This window comes from Sarcophilus harrisii, chromosome 4, assembly GCF_902635505.1.
Source record: "Sarcophilus harrisii chromosome 4, mSarHar1.11, whole genome shotgun sequence".
NCBI lineage: Eukaryota > Metazoa > Chordata > Mammalia > Dasyuromorphia > Dasyuridae > Sarcophilus > Sarcophilus harrisii.
In genome coordinates, this window is record NC_045429.1 from 289775686 (window position 1) to 289801371 (window position 25686).

Genomic DNA, 25686 nt, shown 5'->3' on the forward strand with positions numbered 1-25686 from the left:
TATCATTAGTTATAGCCCATAGGTCCAAATTGCTTTCCAGAATGGTTGGATCAGTACACAACTCTACCAACAATGAATTTGTGTCCCAGTTACTCACATTCCCTCCATCCTTTCCTTTTTTGGGTCATTGTGAGGTATACCTCAGAGTTGTTTTAATTTGCATTTCTTTGATCAGTAGTAATTTAAAGCATTTTTTTTTTCATATGACTATAGATATTTTTGATTTCTTTGATAACTGCCTGTTTATATCTTTTGACCATTTCTCAATTGGAGAATGACTTGAATTTTTATAAATCTGACTCAGTCCTCTATATATTTGAGAAATAAGAACTTGGTCAGATACTTGTTGCAAAAATTTCCCCCTAGTTTTCTTATGATTGTGGTTGCCTTGGTTTTAAGTAAAAACTTTTAAATTTCATATAATCAAAATGATTTATTTTATATTTCACAATGTATTCTATTTTCTTTGGTCCTGATTTCTTCCCTTATTCATAAATCTGATAAACTATTTCATGCTACCTTAATTTGTTTATGGTTATCACCTTTTATGTGTAAATCATATACTCATTTTTACCTTATCTTGGTCTGTACCTAATTTCTGCTATACTGCTTTCTAGTTTTTCTAGCAGTTTTTGTCAAATACTGAGTTTTTGTTTCAAAAGTTTAGATCTTTGGATTTATCATATACTAGATTAGATTACTATGGCCATTTACTATAATGTAATTTATACTTAATCTATTCTTCTAATCCTCCAGTCTAAAGTGCCCAGATGAGAGAAAATACAGGACAGTCAAAATAATGTAAATTTTAGCGTTTATTGCTAGCTAGCGAATGAATCCCACCAGAACAGGGGAGTCAGTGCTAAGTGCTTCAGAGACACATATTTATATGAAAATCCACAAAGAAATTCCTTTCCTAGACAGGCAGTAAGATAATATTTCTTTAAGTTTTATATTTGTTAACTTGTCAAGGTCTTAAGGCAGCATATTTGGAGGCTGTGTGTGCCTGCAACTGGAAACAGAAAATACCACCTGTGTTAGGAAGTGAAGAGTTGGCAACACAGTTCTGACTGCAGACAGAGCTGAAACCGAAATAATGTTCTCATGGTCTCAGGAGTGTACGATAGATGAGGGACAGCTTCCATTTCAAGTCTATTTCTTTTTTTAAACATTTTATCAAAACTTTTTATTTTCAAAACATATGCATAGATAATTTTTTTTTATCATTGACACTTGCAAAACCTTGCATTCCAAATTTTTCACTCTCTTCCCTTCACCTCCTCCCCTAGGTTGCAAGTAATCCAATATATGTTAAACATGTGCAATTCTTCTATACATATTTCTACAATTATTGTTCTGCAAAAGAAAAATCAGATAAAAAAGGAAAAGAGAAAGAAAACAAAATGGAAGCAAACAACAACAAATAGAGTGAAAATGCTATATTGTAATCCACACTCAGTTCCCACAGTGCTCTTTTCACCAGTCTATTTCAGGTAGACTTCCAAATATTTTATATTATCCATAGTTATTTTAAATGGAATTTCTCTTTTTATCTCTTGCTGCTGGACTTTGTTGATAATATGTGGAAATGCCAATGTTTAAACAGCCAATGATTTAAATAATTCTTTTTAAAAAATATGATAATCACCACAAAATCCCAGAAAAATTAAGTCTCTAAGATCTTATGGGCATAGCCACTTAAGAAATGCTTCTACCTTTTCTAGATCAGCGATCACACCTTGGTGGGAAGCAATATGGCCATAAACATATTTTGCTTTGTAAAGTTTTGTAAAAATTGGTATTTATCAATTGACAGTTTCAAACCAGCCAATTTAACACTTTCATCAGTCTTTCCTCATGTTTCTCCAATGTCTCTGAATGGTTGGGCATCAGAGAGCTAGATTCCGTGGGTTAACTTTTATTGACATCATACCTGCCACTCATGCAATGAGAACATATCTGACCTCTTGCCAAGTTTCAGTATCAACCAACCTATCCTTCTATTCTTGTGGTTCCAGGGAAAGTCCCCAAAGCCAAATACCTCATATCCAACTCAGAATTAAGGCTTTTATGATATTCACTGGAACCTCTTGCCTTTATCTTCTTGTGTTAAGCCTTTAAGGTAAGCCTTTGCACTTTGCATGAATAGTCAAAGTATGCTGCTGTTGGGTCACAAGGAGTTTAGTTGCAAAAGAGAGAAAAGATGTAATCGTTAGTAGAGATGGAAGGACGAGGAAAGGGATTTTTAGGATGGAGGCAGACATCAGCAGGTCTGTAGGTACCAAGGAAGCAGCTGGTAGATTGAAGATAAGTGGGAATGGGGGAATGGCAACAATCTGTTGGAGAAGATGGGATGGAATGGAATTATTTATACATGTTGAAGGATTTGCCTTGCTAAGGAGAAGAGACATTTCTTCATGTGAGGGAGGGGTGAAAGGAGACATTGACAAGAAGGCAACTGAGTGAGGTAAAATAAGGAGGAAAGGAGAAACAGATGTTCTCAGCAAATGGTATTAATTTTTTCTGTAAAACATGATGCAAGGTTCTCAGCCAAGAGAGGTGGGAGAGGAAGAGCGATGGGAGACTTGGAGGAGGGATGAAAAAGTCTGCAAGTATCTTTGTGGTGAATGGGATAGGGAATCATTTAAGGAAATGTAAAAAATTGCCTTCCCCTAGTGAGAGCCTAATTGAAGTTATGTAACATAAATATATAGTGGACTCAGTTGGCATGGATTTGTAATTTTCTCCAGCTTCGTTCAGTGGCATATGTGTAGGAACAAAAGCAGTGGATCACAGGAGTGATCCAAAGCTGCGGTTTGAGCAAAATTGGCTATAGGATGAGAGGAGACTCAAAGAGTTGAGGAGAGTATAGAGCTCAACTAGAGTTCAGAGATACTAGTTTAACACAAGATCAAAATGGAGAAAGCAAAGTAGGGGATGAAGGATTGAAGATTATGGAGAGGAAGAAGAACAAAATTTGGGATTTCAAAGCATAGGAAGAGATAGAATGACTATGGATTGTGATCAGATAAAGAAATTTCACACTAATGAGCAGGACCAGGAGATCATTATATACTTCAACAACAATACTAGATGATGACCAGTTCTGATGGATCAGGCCATCCTCAGCAACGAGATCAACCAAATCATTTCTAATGGAGCAGTAATGAACTGAACTAGCTATACCCAGAAAAAGAACTCTGGGAGATGACTAAAAACCATTACATTGAATTCCCAATCCCTATATTTAAGCACACCTGCATTTTTGATTTCCTTCACAAGCTAATTGTACAATAATTCAGAGTCTGATTCTTTTTGTACAGCAAAATAATGTTTTGGTCATGTATACTTATTGTGTATCTAAGTTATATTTTAATATATTTAACATCTACTGGTCATCCTGCCATTTAGGGGGAGGGGGTGGGGGGGGTAAGAGGTGAAAAATTGGAACAAGAGGTTTGGCAATTGTTAATGCTGTAAAGTTACCCATGTATATATCCTGTAAATAAAAGGCTATTAAATTTAAAAAAATAAAAAATTAAAAAAAAATTAAAAAAAAATGAAAAAATGAAAAAAAAAAAAAGAAATTTCACACTTCATGAACATGGAAATAGTGTATTTATCATTGATATCAACAATTAGAGAAAAGCAAATTAAATAATAGTAAGGTTCCATTTCATATCAATAATATTGGCAAAAATGACATCTTTTGGAGGGAGTTTTTTGAAAAGACAGAAAGCAATTTGTAGCTATTCCTCTAGCTAAAAAAATGAAAACTCTGGGAGTATCCATCTATTGGAGAATAGCTAAACAATGTCATAAGAAATGATTAAATGGATAATTTCATAGGAAACTGACTATACTTCTGTGATTTGATGTAGAGTGAAATGAGCAGAAGTAGACAATGATAATGTTATAAAGAAAAATACCTTTAGAGACTTTATTTAGAACTCTGGTTGATGAAATGACATACCATATTTCCAGAAGACCTATGATGAAGCAAGCTTCTCACTTCCTGCTTGATAGACATGATACAGACATGATAGACTTTGATTTATTTTTTCTTTTTTAATTAAAGCCTTTTATTTATAAAACATATATATGGGTAATTTTTCAATATTGACACTTGCAAAACCTTTTGTTCTAAATTTTCTTCTCCTTCCCCCCATACCCTCCCCTAGATGGCAGGTAATCCAATACAAGTTATGTATGTTAAAATATGTTAAATCTAATATATGTATACATATTTATACAGTTATCTTTCTGCACAAGAAAATTCGGATCAAGAAGGAAAAAAAAAACTGAGAAAGAAAATAAAATGCAAACAAACAAAAAGAAAGTAAAAATGCTATGTTGTGGTCCACACTCAGTTTCCACAGTCCTCTCTCTGGGTGTAGATGGCTCTCTTCATCACAAGATTATTGGAACTGATCTGAATCATCTCATTGTTGGAAAGAGCCACATCCACATGATAGACATTGAATTTAGAGTGAGATACATTTTTTGGACATGACCAATAAGAGAACTTGTTTTGCTTAATTATGCATATCTGTTATGATGTTTGAGAGGAAGCAGGAGGAAGAAAAACATGTTTGTTAAAAATGAGATAAAATAAATCTTAAAAGAAAAAAAAATTATGCAGGAGTCATGGCAATTGGGGAGGGCTTTAATTGCCCAACATGTAATTTTCTATTTCATCTTAAAAGTAATATGGAGGCCCTGAAACTGTCTATTCAAGAGAAATGGTTAGGTCTGTACTTTAATAGTATCACTCCATAAGTTGTGTGGATGATGGGTCCAGAGAGAAAAGAGCCTAGATTCAGGGAAGCCAATTAGGAGGCTATTGATGAACTAAGCAAGAGGTGATGATAAAGTGAATAACAGTAGTTGTGGTAAGTGAAGAGAGGGAAATGGATATGAGATATTGTGGAGTTAGGATTGAAAAAACTTGTGAGAGTGCAGTCAACTCTAGTTTACAACTAAATTGTAAATCCACTAGTTACCTCAAAAGAAATTAGGAGGGTTTAAGAGGAAAGAAAGATGATTTCAGCTTTAGATTTTTTATTTGAAATGCTTTTAGTTTATTTAGGTGGAAATGTTTAAAAGGTAGAGATGGAAGCCTGGGATTTAGAAGATAGATAGATGGGGTTTGAATATGTGGATTTTATAGTCATCTGTATAGAAAAGATAGTTGAATCCAAAACCAAGAGAGAATACAGAGAAAGAAGGACCAGGGAAGAGCTCTGATATATATCCATATATGAACAGTGAAACGTGAATATTGATCATATAAAGGAAACTGAGAAAGGAGGAAAGATCATCTAAAAGAAGGAACTGATCAACAGTGTGAAATACTGTGAGATCAAGAAGAATGAGGATTAAGAAATTAAATTTTGGGGTAGCTAGGTGGCACAGTGGATAGAGCCCTGAAGTCAGGAGGACCTGAGTTCAAATCTAGATCAAACACTTAACACTTCCTGTGTTAAGTGTGTTGTGGTGTGACCCTGAGCAAGTCACTTAATCCCAATTGCCTCAGCCAAAAAAAAAAAAAAAAAAAAAAAAAAAAAAAAAAAAAAAAAAAAAAAAAAAAAAAAAAAGAAAGAAAAAAAGAAAGAAAGAAAGAAGAAGAAGAAATTAAATTTCGAAAGACTGATCTTGGAGAGAGCATTTCCAGTTAAGTTCAGAAGTCAGATGATAAAAGGGTTGAAAAAAGAAGCTATAACAGCTTTTTTCTGGGATTGGATTCTTAACCTTTTGGGGATCATGGATCCCTTCTCAAAATAGTGTTTTTAAGTGCATAAAGTATATAGGACTACAATTATGTTGAAATATGGTTACCAAAATATTACCAAAAAAACCATACACCTGTCACCCCTACCCTTTTTTATAGGAGCTTTACTTTCAAGGAAAAGAAAAATATAGGGTTATATTTTGAGGAGATTGATGGGATCAAGTAAATGCTTCTTAAAGATAGGGGAGATTTGGACATGTTTATAGATAGGTATCAACCAGACCAGGATTCTCTGAATGGCCAGAGCTGTTCAGAGCCTAGAGAGCCAGGAGCCAAATAGAAGTTTAATTAATTTCAGAGTGAAGAAAACACTTGCCGGCAGAAATCCTCCTAAGTAGGACAGCTTAACATGCTGGGGCAAAGGCAGTGCTTTATATATGTAAAAAATCTACAAGTGCTGAACTGTGACATAATAATTCTTAGGTCTTTTGCAAGATCATGCATGGACAATGCAGACATTCATGGGTCCTATGAGACTCGTCTTCAAGATGATTATCTCACAGCAGGCTACAGAAACAGTTAGCCTGATGGGAAAAGGAGTGTTGTACCTAGTTTGGTTCACTTAGCAGGTACAAGAAACAGGAATTGTGAGCATTTCAAGAGGATTATTGAATGGCTCTCAGATCCCTGTGAAACAGGGGGAGTCAACAAATCTAAACATATTGATTAATATGAAAATCATAAACCCCTCAGTCTGGTCAAAGAAATACATTTTGCCAGATGGTGAGATTACCTGAAACACAAAAAATTGTTGTTATGCTAAACTCAGGGCACAACCTACTTGCTGATTTTTAACTCTGGGAAACGGTGTCTCCAAAATATTTTGACATAGGGAAGAAGCCAGTGGATAAAGAGAAATTGAATCTCTAAAGAAGAGAACCTTACCCTGCTAGGAGCTTTACATTTACTTTTGATTTATCCTTTTCCATCTCTTTCTATAACTTGACACTTCAATCATTCTCCCTTCCAACCTCATAATCTTGAGTTATCAGGTGTTAATACTTTCAGTTCTCATTGCCTACAAACATGTACAGGTCTCTCTTATCATTAAAAAACAACAAATAATCCTTCACTTGATCCTATCATTATTATTTTTCCACTATCTCCTTCCTTTCACAGAGTCCTAGAAAAATTTTTCTACATTTACTTTTCCCACTCCCTTTTTTCTTTACTTTTAAATCTGGATTTTGACCCTACTACTCAATTAAAATTCTCTTTCCAAGGTAATTATCAACACTGATAAAATCCCATGACTTTTTTTTAGTTCTTATCCTACTGACCCTTTCTACAATTTCTGACACTGTGTATCACAATACCCTCCAGAGTCTTACCCTTTCTATGACTCTCCTAGGGTTCCTACCTCTAATTGCTTCCTCTGTCTCCTCCTTTGCAAGATTATGATTGAAAAAAAGGCCCTGGGAAAGGTCCTGTCATTTTAGAATTTGCTATCAACAAATTGCATTTATCATTGATAGGAAGCACACTGAATATGAGGAAGATTTTAATCTTTGGGAATAGGAAAGGCATTTGATCCTGAAAGATCCTGAAAGAAGCTGAGGAAAGAGGAGTACAATTCCAGCCCTGGAATATTTGCAGGTTTCCGAAAGGAATAATATGAATCAAGGTTATGATCCAGATTATGGAAGACTTTAAATTTGCATTCTATACTAGAAACTATTGGCAGTCACTAGACTCAAGTCTCCATTCTGGGCCCTCTGAGTCTCTTTCTGTCTACACTTGATGATTGTTTTTTTTCTTAGAGGTTCAATGATCAAAATTTCTACACAGTTGATTTCCAAGACTATATGAGTGTATGTGTATATACATCTAAGTATTCATACACACATGCATTAGAGTAGCCCAAATCACTCAGATTTACATTCATTCTTGACAATTCTTCATTCTTACTGCTCCAGTCTCATATTCAACAAATTACTAAGTCCTGATATTTCTAATTCTACAATATTTCTCCTTTCTCCATTGAAATAATTTACCATTTGGTGTCCCCATTCCATTCCATTCTCCACACAGCTGTCATAATAATCTCGTCATTCTCTTGAATACAAACTTTCCAGTGACTCCTCAATGTCTCTAGAGTCAAGTGCAAGCTTCAGTCTTAACATTTGATATCCTCCATGACCTATCTGCTTTTTCCAAACAAATCATAATAATAATAGCTAGCTTTTATAGAGTGCTCAACTCATTTGAATTTCGCAACAACCTTGTGATGGGCACTATTTTTGTCTTCACTTTCTAGATAAGGAAACTGAGGCACAGAGGTTGAGTGGCTTGCCCAGTGTCTGACGTACGATTCAAGGTATTAATTGTATTAATTCCCTTTTTGATTGTCTCTTCTTCACATTCACTATTCCGTCCCTTGCCCTATTGCATTTATACACAGCGCACCTATCATGCCTGGAACTGGCTCCTCAACTCTAATTCCAGAAATTGGAAACTGGCCATTTTTTGAGAATTTTAGCGCTACAGTGATGCAAGTAGTTTAAGGGTGTAGTCAGGGCATCCTCTGGAGGTGAGATGCGGGAAAGGGCATCAGAGTATCAGGGAAAGGAAGCTGCGGAAGGGAGAGAGCGCCTGCTCTGATGTAGCTAGGAACTACAACTCCCAGAAAGCAGCAGGGTGACAGGAGAGAGAAAGGGTTAAGGTAGAAGGGAGACCTGGGAGATTTATGGGGATTGTAGTCCAGATATAGCTTCTATCCGTCTCACCGCCGGTTCAACTAAAGACCAATCCGGAAGCCGGAAGAAATCTCGCAAGAAAGAGGCAGCGTGCCTTTTACGAGCCCAAGCTGCTCTCCGAGAGCTGGCCGGCGGCAGATCGGCGTTAGATGCGCGCAGGGGCCGGAACCTATCCGCCTTGGCAGCCCTTGGAGAGGGAGGTGTCCCGCCCCCTGCCGGTCCCTCGCGTCCTCCTGCCCGCTCGGAGACCAGCGTGGTACAAAGGGGAAAAGCTCCCCCCTGGTCGCCGTTACTTGTGTGACCTTAGGCAAGTCACTTCCCTCAGCGGGATGCGCTTTTGATCTCCACTCCGGTCCTTTCGCTGTTGGCGGTGCATCTCTTCCCTTGCCTCGGACGTGTGTGTGTGTGTGTGTGTGTGGTGCTGTACGCGAACGTTTAAGCCACTGTCTGCTCCAGGGCCTCCTGAGCTCCCCCCCCCCCCGGCCCCCCGCCCCCCGCCCACTTTCCCGTGTTTTTGCTACATTTTCAGGGCCTAATAACCATAACCACGGAGCCAGCACTCACGTCTTCTTGCAGCGATGAGCCCTCCCATGCTGCCCCCGCGCCCGCGGAGCCCCCGACCCCTTCTGTGGAGCCGGGGGGAGAGAAAGGCCCCGGGACCCCCGCTCCTCCGGAACAAGATAGAGAAACCCTTGTGGAGGCGGTGGTCACTGGAGAGCCAGGGCAAGAGCTCGCCCACACGGAAAGCTTCCCCGAGGTAGAGGGAGCGGTCCCCGAATTTGCATCGGGGGAACCCATGGAGGAAGGCTTGGAGCCCGCCCCAGAATGTGAGGGATACTAGTAAGTGACTTGGACAGGTAACCAGAGGGCCACTCCTTTTGGGGAAGGCATTTAAAAGGCCTGTTTTTTGCCTCCCACCCCCATTTCCTTAAGTACCTAAGTAGCTGCCCCTAGCCCTCAGTCCTGCCTCTCTCCTCAACCCTCCAAAGCTCCCATTTCCCTCAGGGTCCCAAGCATCTAGTCTTCATCTCCCTTTCAGTTCCTGGAGCTACAATTTCTCTCAGCCACCTCGCCTTCTCAGCGACTCCTGGTCCGAGTTCAACTTTCAACATGAAAACTTCTTAAAAGGCTGTAAATGGTAATGGAGAGGAGAGGGAAGGAAGATTCTGGATGAATTCGATGGGGCGGGAGGATATTGGATGAGAAAGGAAAAGATTATGTTGGCAGGGAAATTTTGGATCTGGGCTAAGAGGGATAGTGTTCTTGGAATTAAGTTGAACTGGGTCTTTATTGCTCAGTTCTCTCCCAGAACCAGTGCCTGACATTTCCATCAGGGACTCGGGAGTTCCTATTTCCCCACTCACTCAACTACACTCAACTACTAGGCAGCCAGCCTAAATTTCCTCTGCCTCCAGGGCCCCAGATGGCTCCTGCATCTTGACCAACAGTGCGGACAACATCTTGAGGATTTATAATCTACCCCCAGAGCTGTATAATGAGGAGGAAGAGGTCAAGAATACAGAAATGGTAAGTACCTGCACTTTTCTGTCTGTTAATATTATAAAAGGTTACTCCATATTTCTTTTCTTTCTAGTTGCGAATAATAGGCTCTTCAAATGAATCTAAGCCACATTACATCCTTGCCCAGAAACATTCATCAGATGACCTGTTGCTTCTAGGATAAAATGCAAATGTAGAACTTTATTCTATCTGGCCATAATTTATCTTTACAGTCTTATTTCATATTATTCCTTTTCTTACTACCTTAGCTTCTGTCAAGATCTGCTCAGGTTCTCTAACTCTTTCCTGATCCAACTGTTAAACATCTTCCTCATATTATTATTTTGTATTATTTTCCTATGTCCCATGTCCTTTTCTCCAGAATAATTAAAACTTCTTGAGGATGAGAGAATTTTTTTTCTTTATATTCATCCAGTGTGTCAGAGTACCAGAATAATGACAACAAACAACAACAAACTGAGTCTTTTCTTCACAAGGACCATTTTCTTCTCTTAGGGGAAGTAAGACACACATAGGAAATATACATGCACAAATGTACATATAGGCACATATATATATATAAACTAAGGCTTCCATTGAAGGAGGTAGAATTTAAGCTGATCTTTGAAAGGACCAGGAATTTATTTCCATTGATATTACAACTGTCTTCCTAGTTACCCAAGGTTCAAAATTTCAGAATCATTAAGCTCCTCCCTTACTCCTAGTGTCTTTTCTAAGCAAAGATGCTTTATCTGGGTTTTTAAGAGTCTGTCCTTTTCTGGAACTGGAACTTGACTTTAGGTTGCCAGAACTAGCTAGCTGGTTTTTCTCTTTTGATTTGAGACCTGGGTCAGTCATGCTTTAGTCATAAAGTTAATCCTAGGTATTGAGTGATCACTTTTCTGAATCAGTGACTGGAGTCTGTTGCCATCTCAACTCTGTTTCTGATTCTCTAGAACTGATTTTCCATCTAATGTCTCTCTGGACAAATAATTCTACTGCTATGGCCTGTTGAGGTAAAGGAGAGAAAAAGTCCCTTCTCCTAAGAGGTAAACATTTAGGTTCTTCCTTGATTCCTGATTTCTGGTTTTGACTGCTGAACTCTTAAGCTACTGGTTGTCTCCTGGGTTTAACTATATAAAAACCCTAGGGGTATGGCCACTTTTTAGCTTAGTCAGTAGTTATCCCTTCTGATTTAGAGAGAGTTTCCTATTACATAGAGGAATTATTCCCACATCATTGTTTCCACATCTGCAAACTATATTAATTAAGCTAGAGAGAAGGGGAACAAATCTCCCTTCCTATCCACTTACATGCAATTAATTACCAATTATTATTGATTTTACTTTCCTCATATCTTTTTTTCTTTCTATTTTTATTCTGCTTCAGGCCTTGATCAACTATACCTTGAATTAATGTAATAGTCCCATCACTGTCTCCTTCTGTTCTTTTAATCAATTAATCTTTCACCTAGTTGCTAGCAATCTTGTGGGTGTGGGATTGTGATTGCAGTGCTTTTCAAGTGCACATGAGGACAACCATGTAAACTAACCTCCACTCCTTCTGCTATTGAATCCTCATCTTCAGAAGCAATTTAATAGATGTGCTGTGGTATATTTTCATTAAATAATCGAAATTACACAACTTTTCTTTAATTGGTTTAAAGAATAAAACCAGAGAAATCTCTTCTGCCATGGAATAATTTCCTGTATCTCAGTCTTGAACTGAGAACTTAGAAGCTTAGAAAAAATCATTAATAGCCATGTGATTTATTACCTATATCAAATAACTTAAAATTGCAGATAAGCATTCAGACACATCATTCCTTTCTTATTTCCTATAGCCTCCTCTTAAATGGTCCCATAGCCCTCTCTTGGATGGTCTTGTGGAAGATTTTTGAAAAAAGGGATTGAGATTTAAACTCTGAGTAGAAATTTCCTAAGTACTGTGCACTGGAAATAGGCCAGGGGTGGGAGTGGGAGGCAGAAAGAAGGGTGAAGAATCTAGTTTAGTTTAATTTGGTCTCATCTCAAGTCCACTCTTTCCAGGTGACCAGCTTCTTGCTTTCTAGTCTACGTGTTCATTCACCTGTGTACCACTCTTGTCTCTTTGCTTTCTATTTGGCATCCCAGAAGTTAGTCAGAAATTCTTTCCTTAAGCCATTACATCAATCTCTTCCCTCCAAATGATAGAATTCTACTGAATGGTTGCAAATAGATTGACCCATGGATTCTGTCATCTTGAGTATATCCTCCAACATGTTTGTGATCCTGTGTCTTGGTCACATATGCATATATCTTCAGGTAATCCTTGATTGGCTCCCCATTGTCTATAAGTTAAATACTGGTCTACTAGTCGAGTTACTACCTATATTTCCCCTATTATTTTATACTCCTGTCTTTAACAAATGTTTTGGACAGATTGCAGATTGAACTACTTGCAGTTTTCTTGTTTTCATCCTATCAATCTCTCATACTCATGAGTTCATGTGTGCCCTTATGCCTAGAGCCAGCCCTCCACATTCACCAAAAAAGGAGAAAATGAGAAAGGGTATTTTAGATATGTGTTTTTTTTTTTTTCTCTTCATCCAATATCAATTATAGTGATTTTCCTTCTCACAGTTCTTACAACTTTGTTTTGCTCTCTTCTTTGCTTTTATCATATTTAAGAAATTCCTTTTCTGTTTGAAGAAGGTAAGTTCCTATGGGACAAGAACCATATTGGTTTTCACCTTGAGAAATCCTCTAAGATGGAGGTGTCCAGTGCTCAAAACTTGGGTGTTCCATTCTTTCTTGCCCAGGTCCCAGTTCTGCGCATGGTGGAAGGTGACACTATTTATGATTACTGTTGGTATTCTCTGATGAATTCAGGCCAGCCAGACACCTGCTTGTAAGTATTGACATTTGATCATCTTTTATCTAATGGGAATAGACTCAATGTCTCTTGATATTTCAAGAGAATATCTTGGGGGAGTAGGGGAAAGGTGGAGTGCTGTCAGAGAAGCTGTGTAGAAGAGGAAGGTCCTTTCCATCATCTAAAGGGGAATTGAGAGGCCTAGTTTGTTTCCTCTATGTACTTTCTTTAATAATTGCTTCTCACTGTCTCTATTTTCTTAACAGTGTGGCCAGTAGCAGTCGTGAAAATCCTATCCATATTTGGGATGCCTTCACTGGGCAGCTCCGGGCTTCCTTTCGGGCTTATAACCACCTGGTATGAACATCTCTTTCTTTTCCTTCTGAGCTCTTTCCCTGCCCTTGGGGTTCTGAGTATTTGGCATTTCAGATTTCAGTGATCATTTCTTTCTTCTTTCTCTACTTCAGGATGAATTGACTGCTGCCCATTCTCTCTGCTTCTCTCCGGATGGCTCACAACTCTTCTGTGGCTTCAACAGAACTGTACGAATCTTCTGCACATCCCGACCTGGGAGACAGTTTGAAACAAGATCCACATTTGGTGAGAATCAAGACAGCTTAGCTGTCAGTGCCCAACCCCCTAATTCCCAACCCAAAGAGGATTTTCCCCAAATACTTTCTCCCAAAGCTCAGAGTTCCTTTTCCCATGGGAAATCTTGCTCTGTATCTAAGGAATAATGGAACTGAGGATTATGTACCAGGGTCCTTCAAGGAGAAATTGGGAAAAGCAGGATGGACAGACTTATTGATTAAGTTCCCTGTAAAATTTGTTGTCTTTTCTCAGTTGGGTCTTTACAAAGTCCTTTCCATTCACATCCTCCCTAATTGATTCTCTGTCCCTTTACAAATACACTGGCATCTCCCTCACTGTAGGATATCACTAGATACCATCACTGATAAATATCATACAAATCTCTTTCCCTTCTTAAATCTGTTCTCTTTTTCTAAACCCTCTGCTGCCTGGCTTCTGGTCTCATCAGTAATGTGATGAATGACATTAGGTAGCAGTAGGCACGATGCTGGGCCTAGAACCAGGAACATCTGTGTTTGCATCCTTCCCTACACTTAGCTGTCTGTCCCTAGGCAAGTCACTTAACCTCGGCCTCAGTTTCCTTATCTACTAATTGGGAATAATAGCACCTATTTCATAGGGCTGTAGTATCAAACTGTAGAACACAAGTACTTTGCAAAAGTTAGCAATAGTCTTTTAGCTGCCAAATCTAATGGCTTTTTCTTAATCCTCCAGATTCAAATGTAAACTCCTGTCCGGCATTTAAAGCTCTTCACAACCTGGACCCTTTCCAGTCTTCTCCCATATTTTTTCTCTACATTTTGCTCTATGGTCTAGAGATTTGCTTAGATGCTGTTCCTCGCCCATGATGCTCCATCTCCCACCTTTGTGCCTTTAAAGGTACTGGCTGTCTTCCCTGCCTGGAATGTTTTCCTCCCTTCTGCTTTCTGGAATCCCTGGCTTCTTTTAAAACCCATCCCTAGTGCTACTTTCTTCAGGAGGCTTTCCTCCTTCCCTCCTTTCTCTGCTATTGCTTTCCCCTTCAAGGCTGCCCTAATAGCCTACTTATGTCATATATATACACCTATTTAACACACACATATATGTATACACACACACACACACACACACATACATACACACACACACACACACACAGAATTATATCTCTTAGAATATAAGTACCTTGAGGACAGGGACTATTTCGCTTTGTAATTTATATTTCCAATGCCTGATTAACTTAATGCCTAGAAAATAGTGGGCACTTATTAATGATTCATAGATACTTGGGTTCTCTGAAGAGAAACTGGGGGTTGGGGAGAACCCTAGTTCTTGAATAATCTTAGAAGGAAGTTAGAGAATTTAAATGGTGGCCATGCCTTTGTCTTCATCTTACCTTCCTTCACTCTTTCCCACACTAGCCAAAAAACAAGGCCAGAGTGGGATCATTTCATGCATCGCATTCAGCCCAACCCAACCTCTCTATGCCTGTGGCTCCTATGGATGCTCTCTTGGTCTGTATTCCCAGGATGATGGCTCTGCTCTTGCTCTCTTTGCGGGGCATCATGGGGGCATCACCCACCTTTGCTTCCATCCTGATGGCAACCGTCTCTTCTCAGGGGCCCGAAAGGTGGGAGTTAGATGTGTGAGGGTAGGGTGGGTGGGCAATTGCATAGACATGAGTCAAATACCATTTTACTGGGAGGGAAAGTGATATTAGTTGCTTAGAGACTGATGGGGCTGGAGACCTGAGCTGTGAGGGAAGTAGGGTTTGGAAGTTTCAATTCACTGAATGGCTTAGCTTCACTCTCAGGATGCTGAGCTCCTGTGCTGGGATCTCCGGCAGCCAGGCCACCTACTTTTGTCCTTGAATCGAGAAGTTTCTACTAATCAGCGTATTTATTTTGATCTGGATCCGTGAGTAGCCATGTTTTTCTCCCTTTCCAAGCAACTGAAGAGCCCTTTTTCCCATCTCCGGAGGAAAATCAGTGTGGGTCCCCTTGGGAGGGTGCATCTGGGAGGAATCTAACCAGCTGGGTAATTTAAGACTTGTGAAGTCCAGTGTGATTTTAGCCTTTTCTTCAGGACAGGACAGTTCCTAGCAAGTGGCAGCACTGATGGAGTTGTGTCGGTATGGGACACCAATGGGGCTGGGGCAAACCAGCAGGAGCCTCTAATGAGTTTTCTACCTCAGAAGGACTGCACCAATGGCATTAGGTAGGAGACTTGGGTGTCTTGTAGCATTTGGGGGAATTTGGAGCAGTTATTAAATATTGAGTATCTACTACATGTCAGGCAGTGTGTAGAATGCTTTAAAAAAGCTTATAGTTTAATTGGAGATATAATACAAAAAAACTATGTATAAACAAATTATGTGCAGTTTAGATCGGAAATAATCCACAAAGAAAAGGCACTGTCATTTAGGTAGGGGGATTAAGAAAGACTTTACATGAAGATACATTTTTATCTGGAACTTGAAGCTAGGAGGCAGAGTTGAGAAGGGAGATCATTTCCAGGCATAAGTGATGGGGAAAATCCCAAAGTCAGGAGATAGACTGTAGCAAGGAGGCCAGTGTCACTGAGTCCCAGAGTATGCTTTGGAGGAGTAAGGTAAGAAGATTCGGGGGAACTTTGTATGATCCTCAAAGTGATAGGGAATGGGGAGAAGTAATGTGGTTATTTTGGTTATACCCGTGCTTTAGGAAGGTGATAGTCAAATGGGGAAAACCAACCAGCAGGCTGTCAGGGGAAAGGGGATTATATGAAAGAGATTACAGCAGTAAAATCCATAAGACATGACAAGTTTGATATGGGGGAAAAGAGAAAAATGGAGGATGTGAGAGGATACCTAGGCTATGAGCCTGGGTGCCCTTAACAGCAATAGAGAAACTGGGAAAGGAGGAAGGTTTGGGCAGCAACAGTGGTACTAGAAGAATGCTAGGCTGGGACACTAACCTCCTTCTCTCCTCCCTTTCCCCGATCTTAACAGCCTACACCCAAGCATGCCTCTGCTGGCCACATCCTCTGGCCAGCGTGTTTTCCCTGAGCCGACAAACAGTGAGGATGAAGAGGGGCAGGCAAACGGAGTTCCCCTGCTTTCACTGAGCCATGCCCACCCCGACTTTCGCCTGCAGCTGTGGTGGTGTGGGGGTGCTTCTGATACAGAAACCCCTGACTGTAAAGAAATGGGGAAGGAATGTGGTTCTGGGGAGGGAGAACATGGGCTTGTATAAAAGGTTTTCTGACATGGCAGACTGTGTACTGTATTCTTTTTGGGAGGAGGCTGTCTAGTTTTCCTCCGAGTCTCCTGCGGTCTATCACTTTATGTTTGGACCTGGGAGGGATGAGAGATGGAAACCAATCCATAGCAGAGCTCAGTGTGAGGTCACTGTTAAAGGTGGGTGGGGTTTTCAGTCATTGTTCCTATAGTTGCCAGGCAACCTGGTAAACTGAAGGGGGTGTGTCTAGGTTTTGCTCCCTAGCATTGTGTATGAGGTGGAGCCGCTGCTATGTAGCCCCACGGGGGTCTGTTGGAGTGTGACTGAATTGATGTGGCAGTCCCTGTGATTGTATATGTGATTGTCTTGAGATGGAGGAGGATGGCGTGTGTGTGTTTTGGGGTGTGAGAGTATATGAGACAAACATTCCCTCATTTATACCGAAGAATATTATTCTTTTAAGCACTAAGTTGAGCTTCCCTCCCAGTTTTTTTTTTTTTTAGGGGTAGGTGGGGGAAAGCAAATTGTTCCCCCTACCCCTCTTGGGATTCCTATCATATCTCACAGCTAAGAAAAAAGGGGTGTGGAAAAGTAAAGGTGAGACAAATAATGGAAGTAGGATTAATACTCACACAAAGCTTGTACAAAGTGCCATTATAATTCATTAATCGAGTAACTGGGTCCTGTCTCCTTGTTTTTCAGTAGTAGTACTGGCATTCACATTCTTCCACACACTGGGAAGGAAGAGGGTTGGAGAGATTTTCATTTCTCTGTGCCGGATTCTTCTCTTCTCCCCTCAACTTGTTTCCCTTTTCCATAAAGTCCTAAATTGAAGGCTCAAGCATTTCAGACTCTATGCTGCATTCATTATACTTTGGGATATTTCTTTCCCAGTATTTCCTAGTATAATGGGAGATGTTTGTCTAAAATGGATAATAAAATGGCCCTCCAGGCTGTCAACAGGCACAGTTCACCCTTTTCTTTTAGATCTGTTTTCATCTCCTGAAATCCTAATTCCAGCTTTCACTTTAGCTGATTGGATTTTTGACATAATTTTGGTACCATCTTTCTTCTCCAATAAATACAAGGCTCTTATATGTACAAATATAAATGTGTACAGACCTCTTTTAGGAAATGTCTTGAATTTCTTCAGTTTACATATATATGGAAAGGAAAAGAAAGTTTTTTTTTTTCTCATCACCTCTCTGCTTCTCAGTCTTTACACTCTAGCCACACAGATGATAACTGAGACTTCTATTGTAATTTTATATCATTTGCTCCTTACAACAACTCTGGGAGGTAGGTAGAGCTACACAATCCTATTTTATAGGTGAGGAAAAAGTAAAGTCAAATGACTTTAGATCATAGACAAAGATCTATGATTTCTAAGACGTTAGATCATAGACCTAGATCTCATAGCTAGGACATGCTTTTGTAACCTGGAGGGCGAAATGTTCCACAGGAGAATTAGAACTCACGTCTCCTGGTCCAGCCCTTGTTTTCCCCCATTACAGTGGATTTTCCTCTCCAGAAGGCAATGAAATGCTATGTTTTTTCCCTATCCCAAATTAATTTCCTTTTGCTACTTTCTTTACCTTCTCATTAACCTTCCCAACTGGGAAGGACCTGGGGGAAGGTCCTTCCTTTATGAGTCTCAGATTTTCTCTTTTCCTCCATTTCACCGTCTAAATGATAACAAAAGCAACCCCCCCCCCAAAAAAAAAAAATATGGATTGATTACACACTAATGAAGCTATGTGAAGTGGGGAGTAGTGGGGAGTGGAGAGGATGCTGCAAGACCGAAGGTTCTTGGGGGTAGGAAGGGCTGATAAGCAGCCAGGTTCTTTTAAAACCAGCAGGAGGAAGCTGCAAAGTCCAGGTGGCTGAGGGTGAGTGGAAATGGACAGAGACAGAAGGAAAAAGAAAGTCGACTTAGAGAGACAAAGAGACAAGAAAGAGCTGGGCGGGGTTGAAGCCAGCTCTGGTGGGAGGTGTGGGTGTTGTGGGAGGGAGTGGGCTGTGGGATTCTACCTCCTCTAACTCCAGATCCAGTTTTTCCCTTCATCCCTCCTTCTCTCCGCCTCTCCTTTAACTCCCCCCTCCGGAGCTCTGGACTCTAGTCTCCTCCCCTAGCTTGCTGCCCTCAGTCCCCAGCTAGGCTAGGGCTCCAGCTCCATTCCAGCTTTGACTCTCCCTGCCTTAGGCACCCCCATGCCTTCCCTGCCTGCCCCCCAACTCCCTCAGCCTCCCCCAGCCCCTCACTAGGCCTCCTAAAAATCCTGGGGTGCTGAAGTGTGGGCAGGGGTGTCTGTGTGTGTGTGTGTATGTGTGTGTGTATGTGTTAGTCTATGTGTGTGTAGAATTTGCAGGCGGATTGGGGGGCCCCTGGAATCTCGTGGGGTTGAGCATTGTAAGGAAGAGGTTTAGAGAAGAGTAGGGTAGGCAACTTGGGGGGAAATTGGAGCTGGGGCAAGCGATCAAAGGGGAAACCGAGAAGCTTGAGTAGTATAGGTCAGAGACTGGAAGGAGGGGGTGTTGTGAGACCCCTGTGGGGTGACCCAGGCTGTGTGTGGCTTTGGGGGAAGTTGGTGCCTCCACCCCCCCAGGCCTTGGCAGGGGGGGTAATGGGGGCCCTCCATCCTGGGCTGGGGGGCATGAGAGTCGGGGGGCTGCTGCTGGGCCTCTTGGGGCTGGTGTCGGGGCTTAGCCTGGAGCCTGTCTACTGGAACTCTGCGAATAAGAGGTGAGCTGGGGGGGCGGGATTTGGGGGGATAGGTAGCTACCACCAGCACTGCCATACCAGCGAAGTCATTGAGAGGATTATGGACATCTGGGTGAAGAGATGTTGGGGTAGATAGAGCACAGAGTTCTGTGGTCCTCAATGCAATAGAAAGATGTCATTTGAAAGCTGAGCAACCAGATGTTTTGAGTCCCACACAAGAGATGTAGGTGTAGGTGGGAGAGAGAAGCAGTGGAATAACCAAAGTTTAGAAGACCCCATAGAGAACAGGGACATAAAGTTCAGGGGGGGAGGAGAGATGCACTGGGTTTAGGCAGGTACAAGTTGGGGTGTCTGGATTTGTGACTGACTTGTTTGAGAGGGCTGGGTTGGGCTTGAGGGTATTTGGTCCATTCATTTGTCAGATGTAATCAAAGTAATATTTGGAGCCTCAGGATAGGGTACCTTGATTCTGTAGGGAGCATGGTTGGATAAAATGTAGAGTGTAGAAAAAGCTTATCCTAGTGGGTCAAGCTCCATCAATTATCCTATATTGCCTTTTTCCTTGTGGCTCTGTTCTCTCTTCCTGGCCTCCCCGCTTTATATCCCGTTTCATGATGGGAAGCCTTACCCCATCCCAAGGTCTTCCTCTTAGCCTATTTGGGTAGGTTTAGCCATACCCTATTGGATCTGTGACATCCTACTGACTCACTTTGTTTTTTATCAAGAAAAGGGTGGTCTAAAGGTCAGAGGGCACCTCAAGCAAAACAGGGCAGGTCATTCATCCCTTTGCCTCAATTCAGGACCAAGAATTGTTTTGAAAACCACTTCTTTCCCCAGGTGCCAAGTCAGTCTTCTTCACTGTATTCCTTCCTCATGGACTTACTATAGAACTCTATTCTCAATAGACTCCTTTGGGTATAATTTCAGTGCTTTACTGCTCAACTCTATTCCATCCATCACTGGAGCTAAATGGGGGGGGGGGGGCAGCTAGGATCTTCCCAATTTAGCAAGCTAGGAACTCCTCCAGGTCTACTCCTATTCCTTCTTCCAGTGTATAGAAGAGACTGAGCCACATAGTTAACTTCATAGACTACTGCAAGTAGTTATCCTCTTTTCCTAACTTACACACCAGCTATAGTATATAGCAGGTAGTATATAGATCAGACTTGCAGGGCTTGTTCACAGAGTCAGTCTTGTGGATCTCCTCCCTTGGGAATTACCACACAGGTTGTGAACTCCTGAGTTGGAGAGGGAGTTGGCCGGTTGAGAGAAGGCAGAGGAAAGCATAAAATCTCCATGACCCAGGAAAGATCAGTATTTAACATCCTGCCACTATCATTGATGCAGAGAGAATATAGATGGGAATAAATGGTTTGGTTTATGATGGCAGTAGGATCTAGCGCACATGAGGGCAGGATTGAAATGAGTCATGAATCTTATTCTAGGGCCAGTATTATTTCCCCCAGCAGGGAGGTGGCTGCTTTATTTTTCTCAACAACATTAAAGTCTGAGATGAGAACGGGACAGAGACTAAGGAAAGAATTTAGGCATTCTAGTCTCCACCTCTGGTTCTCATTAGGGTCCAAGTCTCTAACCCCAAACTGGTCCCATCTTCAGTGCTTTTTTTTTTCCTTCTGATCACATTGCCATGGCAACCATTATGATATCATTGGGCTGGCATTGATGGGAAGAAATGTTCCCCTTCCATCCCCATCTTTCTTTATGCCCTGATGCTGATGGACGTACCTTGAGAATTAGTGAAGTCACCTTGGAAGGCAATGATGTCACTGTGATTGCCTTATGGTATTAGGGGTTAGGGTGGATATTGTGACCTCACGCTTGGTTGCCATGGACTATAATGATTAAGTCACCAGTGAGGGGTGGGCCCCATGACTCCAGAGAGGCCAGCTCCTTGGCAACTGGCATCCTGTTACCATGACAACAAGCCAGGTGATGGAGCTTGGATGGCAGAGTGTATATAGTTTGGCGAGGGGGAATGTATTGAATAAAATACATCTGGACATATCAAGAGATAATGAATCCCATTCCTGTTTCCCCAGCTTTGTCCCTGTTCCCTTTAGGGGTCAATATATTCGATCCATTAGTATACAGTTTTTGACTTAGCAGTTAGGAAGCAGGAACTGACACCTGGAGAATCTAGATGACTGGATTCTTGAGGGAATTGGAGCTGAGAATTCAGCCCCTGGGCCCTCTTTTTTTCTGCTTAGGTTCCAGGCAGAGGGTGGCTATGTGCTCTACCCTCAGATTGGGGACCGATTGGATCTACTATGCCCTCGGGCCCGCCCCCCTGGCCCACACTCATCCCCAGATTATGAGTTCTACAAACTGTACCTGGTTGAAGGAGCCCAGGGCCGACGCTGTGAGGCCCCTCCATCCCCTAACCTGCTCTTGACCTGTGACCGGCCTGATGTTGATCTTCGATTCACCATCAAGTTTCAGGAGTACAGTCCCAACTTATGGGGACATGAATTCCGTTCACACCATGACTACTACATCATTGGTACTGAGGTTGGGGAAATGTCAGGGAGGAACTAAATGGAAGAAGAGGGAAAGTGAGAGAGAGTTCTAAGAAGGGAATGGGTTATTAAGAAGGGAAAAATGGATGCAGCTAGGTTCTGAGGCAAGATACAAATGTATCTTTTTATTTAATACTTATTGTCAAATGGAAGAGGTTAAGATAGAATGGGTTTGATTGGCTGATTCAAGATCCAAGCTCTTGGGTAACAACCTTTTATTTGTTTTCTCTTACAGCCACATCAGATGGAACCCGAGAGGGTCTGGAGAGTCTTCAGGGTGGGGTCTGCCTGACCAGGGGGATGAGGGTACTTCTCCGTGTGGGACAGAGTGAGTAAGAGGGGAGTTGGGGTGAGTTGGGGAAGTACGGGAGGTCCTGAGACATTTGGATTTCCAGGAGAATCAGAAAGTTGCTGGAGAACTGCTAAGTAGAATAGGGATTTGGATGCTCTGATTTCTTTTTGGCTTCTTCTCCAGGTCCCCGAGGAGGGACAGCTCCTCGAAAACCTGTCTCTCAAATGCCAATAGAGAAGGACCGAGGTGCAGCACACCGCCTGGATCCCAGCAAAGAGAATATGGCAGGTATGACTCCAAATGTCCAGTCACCGACTTTTTCTCCCCAAAAGTCTATACTGTTTTTACTCTCCCTTTCTCACTCTCTACAGAGATAGGGGAAAGAGCTAAAAGAGGGGAGGGGAGGGATTGAAGGTAGGAGGGGGAAGGAAGCTAAATGAGGAAGAGGCTTAATTAGGGCTAATTAGCCAAGTCATAGCTTTAATTAGCACTGTCAGACAAGGGGGGAGGGCTTGTGGCAAAGAACTAAGGGGTTGGACACCTGGGTTCTGAGTGGAAGCAAAGCGGGAGGGAAGCATGAGATTGAAAAATTAAGATGCCTTGGTCTCAGAGGGGATTGAAGACTGGCAGGGAAGTCTCTTTTGGAAGTCCTTATGCTTGTGTGGCCAGGTATCTTAGTTACTTCTTCAGTACCTCCTATTCCTCTTTTCTCTCAGGTGACCCCTCCAGTAATACAACTTCCAGGGGTACAGAGGGCCCTCTTCCTCCTCCTAGCATACCAGCAGTGGCTGGGGCAGCTGGGGGACTGGCCCTGCTCCTCTTGGGTGTGGCAGGGGCAGGGGGTGCCATGTGTTGGCGAAGACGACGAGCCAAGCCTTCAGAGAGCCGACATCCTGGGCCAGGCTCTCTTGGGAGGGGAGGATCTGTGGGACTTGGAGGGGGGGGAACAGGAGGAATGGGTCACCGCGATACTGAGCCAGGGGAGTTGGGGATCCCTCTGAGGGGCAGTGGAACTACAGATCCCCCTTTCTGTCCTCACTACGAGAAGGTGAGTGGTGACTATGGACATCCTGTGTACATTGTGCAAGATGGGCCACCTCAGAGCCCTCCAAACATCTACTATAAGGTGTGACGGTCCCCACACATGCTTACAACACCTGGGTTTCTCAGAGACATCCCAGGGATGCCCTGAAGTCTCAATCATGGTTTGAGGGAATTTCTTCTTCCCTAGTACTTTCTCTTTGAACCCTGATCTGCTGCCCCTTCATTCTTCTCACTGTCTCCCCAAGTTTCCAGGACCCCTTAAAAGACCCTCCCATCTATTTTCTGCTCTGGGTCTCCCCCCACAAACCACTGCCTATCCTTCAGCTTGTGGTCCTGCCTTCTGTTTGACTACAGTGAAGATAGAGGTAGAGACAGTATCCTTCTCTGCGTTGGTATCATTACTGTTGGTGCTTGTCTCACCCTCTTGGTGGGGGCAGAATCTCAAATTTGGCTGGCATTGGATGTCTTTGTCTCCTCTATGTTGCATAGTTTATTTTCCTATTCTCGCTCTTCTTCTTTGTATTTCTTTGTGTCTGTCTTTGCTATCTTTCTCACCTACCCCTTTCTCGTATATCCCATTCTTTCTCTCCTTTCAGCTTCTCATTCTTTTCTCCCATCTCTGGTGGGGAGGTTGGGGAGATCTTATTGATTTTGTTCCTCCTCCATCCTTTAACCTCTCAAACTAAGAGCTTCCCTACAGCTCTCTAAGGATTTGGGGCCTTAGGGAGAATGACCCAGTCTCCAGTCCAGCTTAAGGATGGACAGCAGAGTCTCCCCCTTCCCCCAATGCCCACTCTTCTTCTCTACTTCCTTCAGCCATTTAGGACCACTGGGCAAATTGGTGACAAAGTGATCCATTTTGCCTAAGAAGTGGCCAGGGCTAGGTGGGGAATGACTGTTGCCAGGGTGAGAAGAAAAACTGTCCTGGAAGAGGATCCACAAAGCCTGGCGCTACATTGAATGGGCCTCTGCTGGAACAGACCAAAAAGGGACCTGCCTTGATGGGCATTGACAAGGCCTGAACAGAAATGTTCCCTGAATTGGCAGGAAGCAATGCACTTGGAATAGGAAGTGCCTTCAATCAGGATGAGAAGGGACACTTCCAGTGCAGGAAGTGTGGCTAGAACTGGAAGTGACACAAGCTGGGTGGGTAGGAGGTAGACAGTGTTTCCTCTTGAAGTGAGGTGTAATAGAACCTCCTGATTCAGGAGGAAGTTGGAGTTGACTAATGGGAGAAAGGGGGAAGTGGACTGGGAATGGGATTTCAGTGAAGGTTGGCAGTGAGGGTGGTCCCCTTGACCTGAACTTTATCTATCCATTTTGTACATGGCAACTAAAATGATGCTTGTCTGCTACCACAGACGAGTTTCAGCTTGTTCTCATTCCTCCTCCAAATTACCAACCAACAGGACTGCCCTGACAAGCAAAATGTGCCCTTCCCTGCTCCATGCCAATATGTCTGCTTGGGCTAATGGAACCCTCCATTTTCCTACCCAGTCCTTTCCTAACCAAGACAGCTTCTTCTTTAACAACAGAAATGGTGGCCTCCCAACTGGTTCAGCCCACAGCAGCTTTTAGCACCTGCAGATGCTGTTATAGTTAACGGCCTAGGCCTCATCCTGTTCTTCAGTACAACCATCTCAATTGGATGCTGCCTCAGTTTCTTCTCAGCTCACTTTCAGGGTGGACCTTGGCTCACAAAATGGGGACTCTATAATCATGATGACTTTCCTAGTCACCAGCCAAGATGGCTGCCCTGGCCATTGGAGACCAAGTCACCTCTCTGGTTCTGCAGCTCCCAGTTCCTTCCTGGTTGTTTTTTTTACGTCCCTTCCCCCAGGGAACAGGAAGTTGACATTGCCATGGAAGAGGCAACAGGGTATGGCTGTCACCTCAATAGTTTTACTGTAAAAGGAAAATTGAACAACAAAAATTTTTTAAAAAGAATAAAAAAATACAAAAGAGAAGAGAAGGCTGGAGGATGAATGGATTGGGGCTTATAGAGGAGGAGTTGGTGGTCAGAATGGCTTCTAAACTTGGTCTGGGATGAAGAATTGAAAGGGAAATGAAAAAGGAAAAAGGGTTTGGAAAAATGAATTGTGGTGTACCTGAGGAGCATGACCATGCTGTGTTAGAATGATATGATATGAATAGAATCTACTTTTCCCCATCTAAAGGTGGGGAAAAGGTCTGAGCTGCTAGGAGCCACTATTTGCAACATCTTAAAATGATTTAGAAAACCTATATGTTGCCATGAATATGAAAAATTTTCAAGTCATTGGAAAATGTAAAATGAAAGGCACACTCCAAAAAAAGGAATGTGAAATCAACAGAAATAGCAACGATAAGAATGTAGGGTATATATTCAATTTTGTCCCTCTCGAATGACCTCCAGGATCCATTTAGGTGTCTCCTATTGGAGAGATTTGGTCCAAACTCTGTTCTTTTACTAATAAAGAAGTG

The 25686-nt window shown here is 42.1% G+C and overlaps 2 protein-coding genes across 2 annotated transcripts; both read left to right on the forward strand.

Annotated features, from left to right (window-relative positions):
* Positions 1 to 6233: 6233 nt before the first annotated feature.
* Positions 6234 to 16662, forward strand: WRAP53 (WD repeat containing antisense to TP53). Its single transcript, XM_012548694.1, has 12 exons — positions 6234 to 6309; positions 8535 to 8743; positions 9017 to 9327; positions 9527 to 9625; positions 9903 to 10014; positions 12788 to 12876; positions 13107 to 13197; positions 13308 to 13440; positions 14832 to 15040; positions 15224 to 15327; positions 15496 to 15627; positions 16400 to 16662. Exons 1-12 carry the CDS (start codon positions 6234 to 6236, stop codon positions 16641 to 16643), a joined length of 1809 nt encoding a protein of 602 aa, XP_012404148.1. The 3' UTR covers positions 16644 to 16662.
* A 2101-nt stretch (positions 16663 to 18763) lies between these two features.
* EFNB3 (ephrin B3) lies at positions 18764 to 25475 on the forward strand. The gene is made up of 5 exons (XM_003768737.2): positions 18764 to 19371; positions 21579 to 21871; positions 22123 to 22215; positions 22363 to 22467; positions 22896 to 25475. Exons 1-5 carry the CDS (start codon positions 19253 to 19255, stop codon positions 23309 to 23311), a joined length of 1026 nt encoding a protein of 341 aa, XP_003768785.1. The 5' UTR covers positions 18764 to 19252; the 3' UTR covers positions 23312 to 25475.
* Positions 25476 to 25686: the final 211 nt, after the last annotated feature.

Excerpts from the sequence above, each read along its gene's own strand:
- EFNB3 (XM_003768737.2), top strand. The coding sequence starts at position 19,253 with ATGGGGGCCCTCCATCCTGGGCTGGGGGGCATGAGAGTCGGGGGGCTG. Across the intron at positions 19,372-21,578 it reads TGGAACTCTGCGAATAAGAG|GTTCCAGGCAGAGGGTGGCT; the intron begins GTGAGCTGGGGG and ends TTTTCTGCTTAG. Across the intron at positions 22,216-22,362 it reads ACTTCTCCGTGTGGGACAGA|GTCCCCGAGGAGGGACAGCT; the intron begins GTGAGTAAGAGG and ends CTTCTTCTCCAG.
- WRAP53 (XM_012548694.1), top strand. The coding sequence starts at position 6,234 with ATGGACAATGCAGACATTCATGGGTCCTATGAGACTCGTCTTCAAGAT. Across the intron at positions 6,310-8,534 it reads CACAGCAGGCTACAGAAACA|ACCAATCCGGAAGCCGGAAG; the intron begins GTTAGCCTGATG and ends GTTCAACTAAAG. Across the intron at positions 15,628-16,399 it reads GACTGCACCAATGGCATTAG|CCTACACCCAAGCATGCCTC; the intron begins GTAGGAGACTTG and ends CGATCTTAACAG.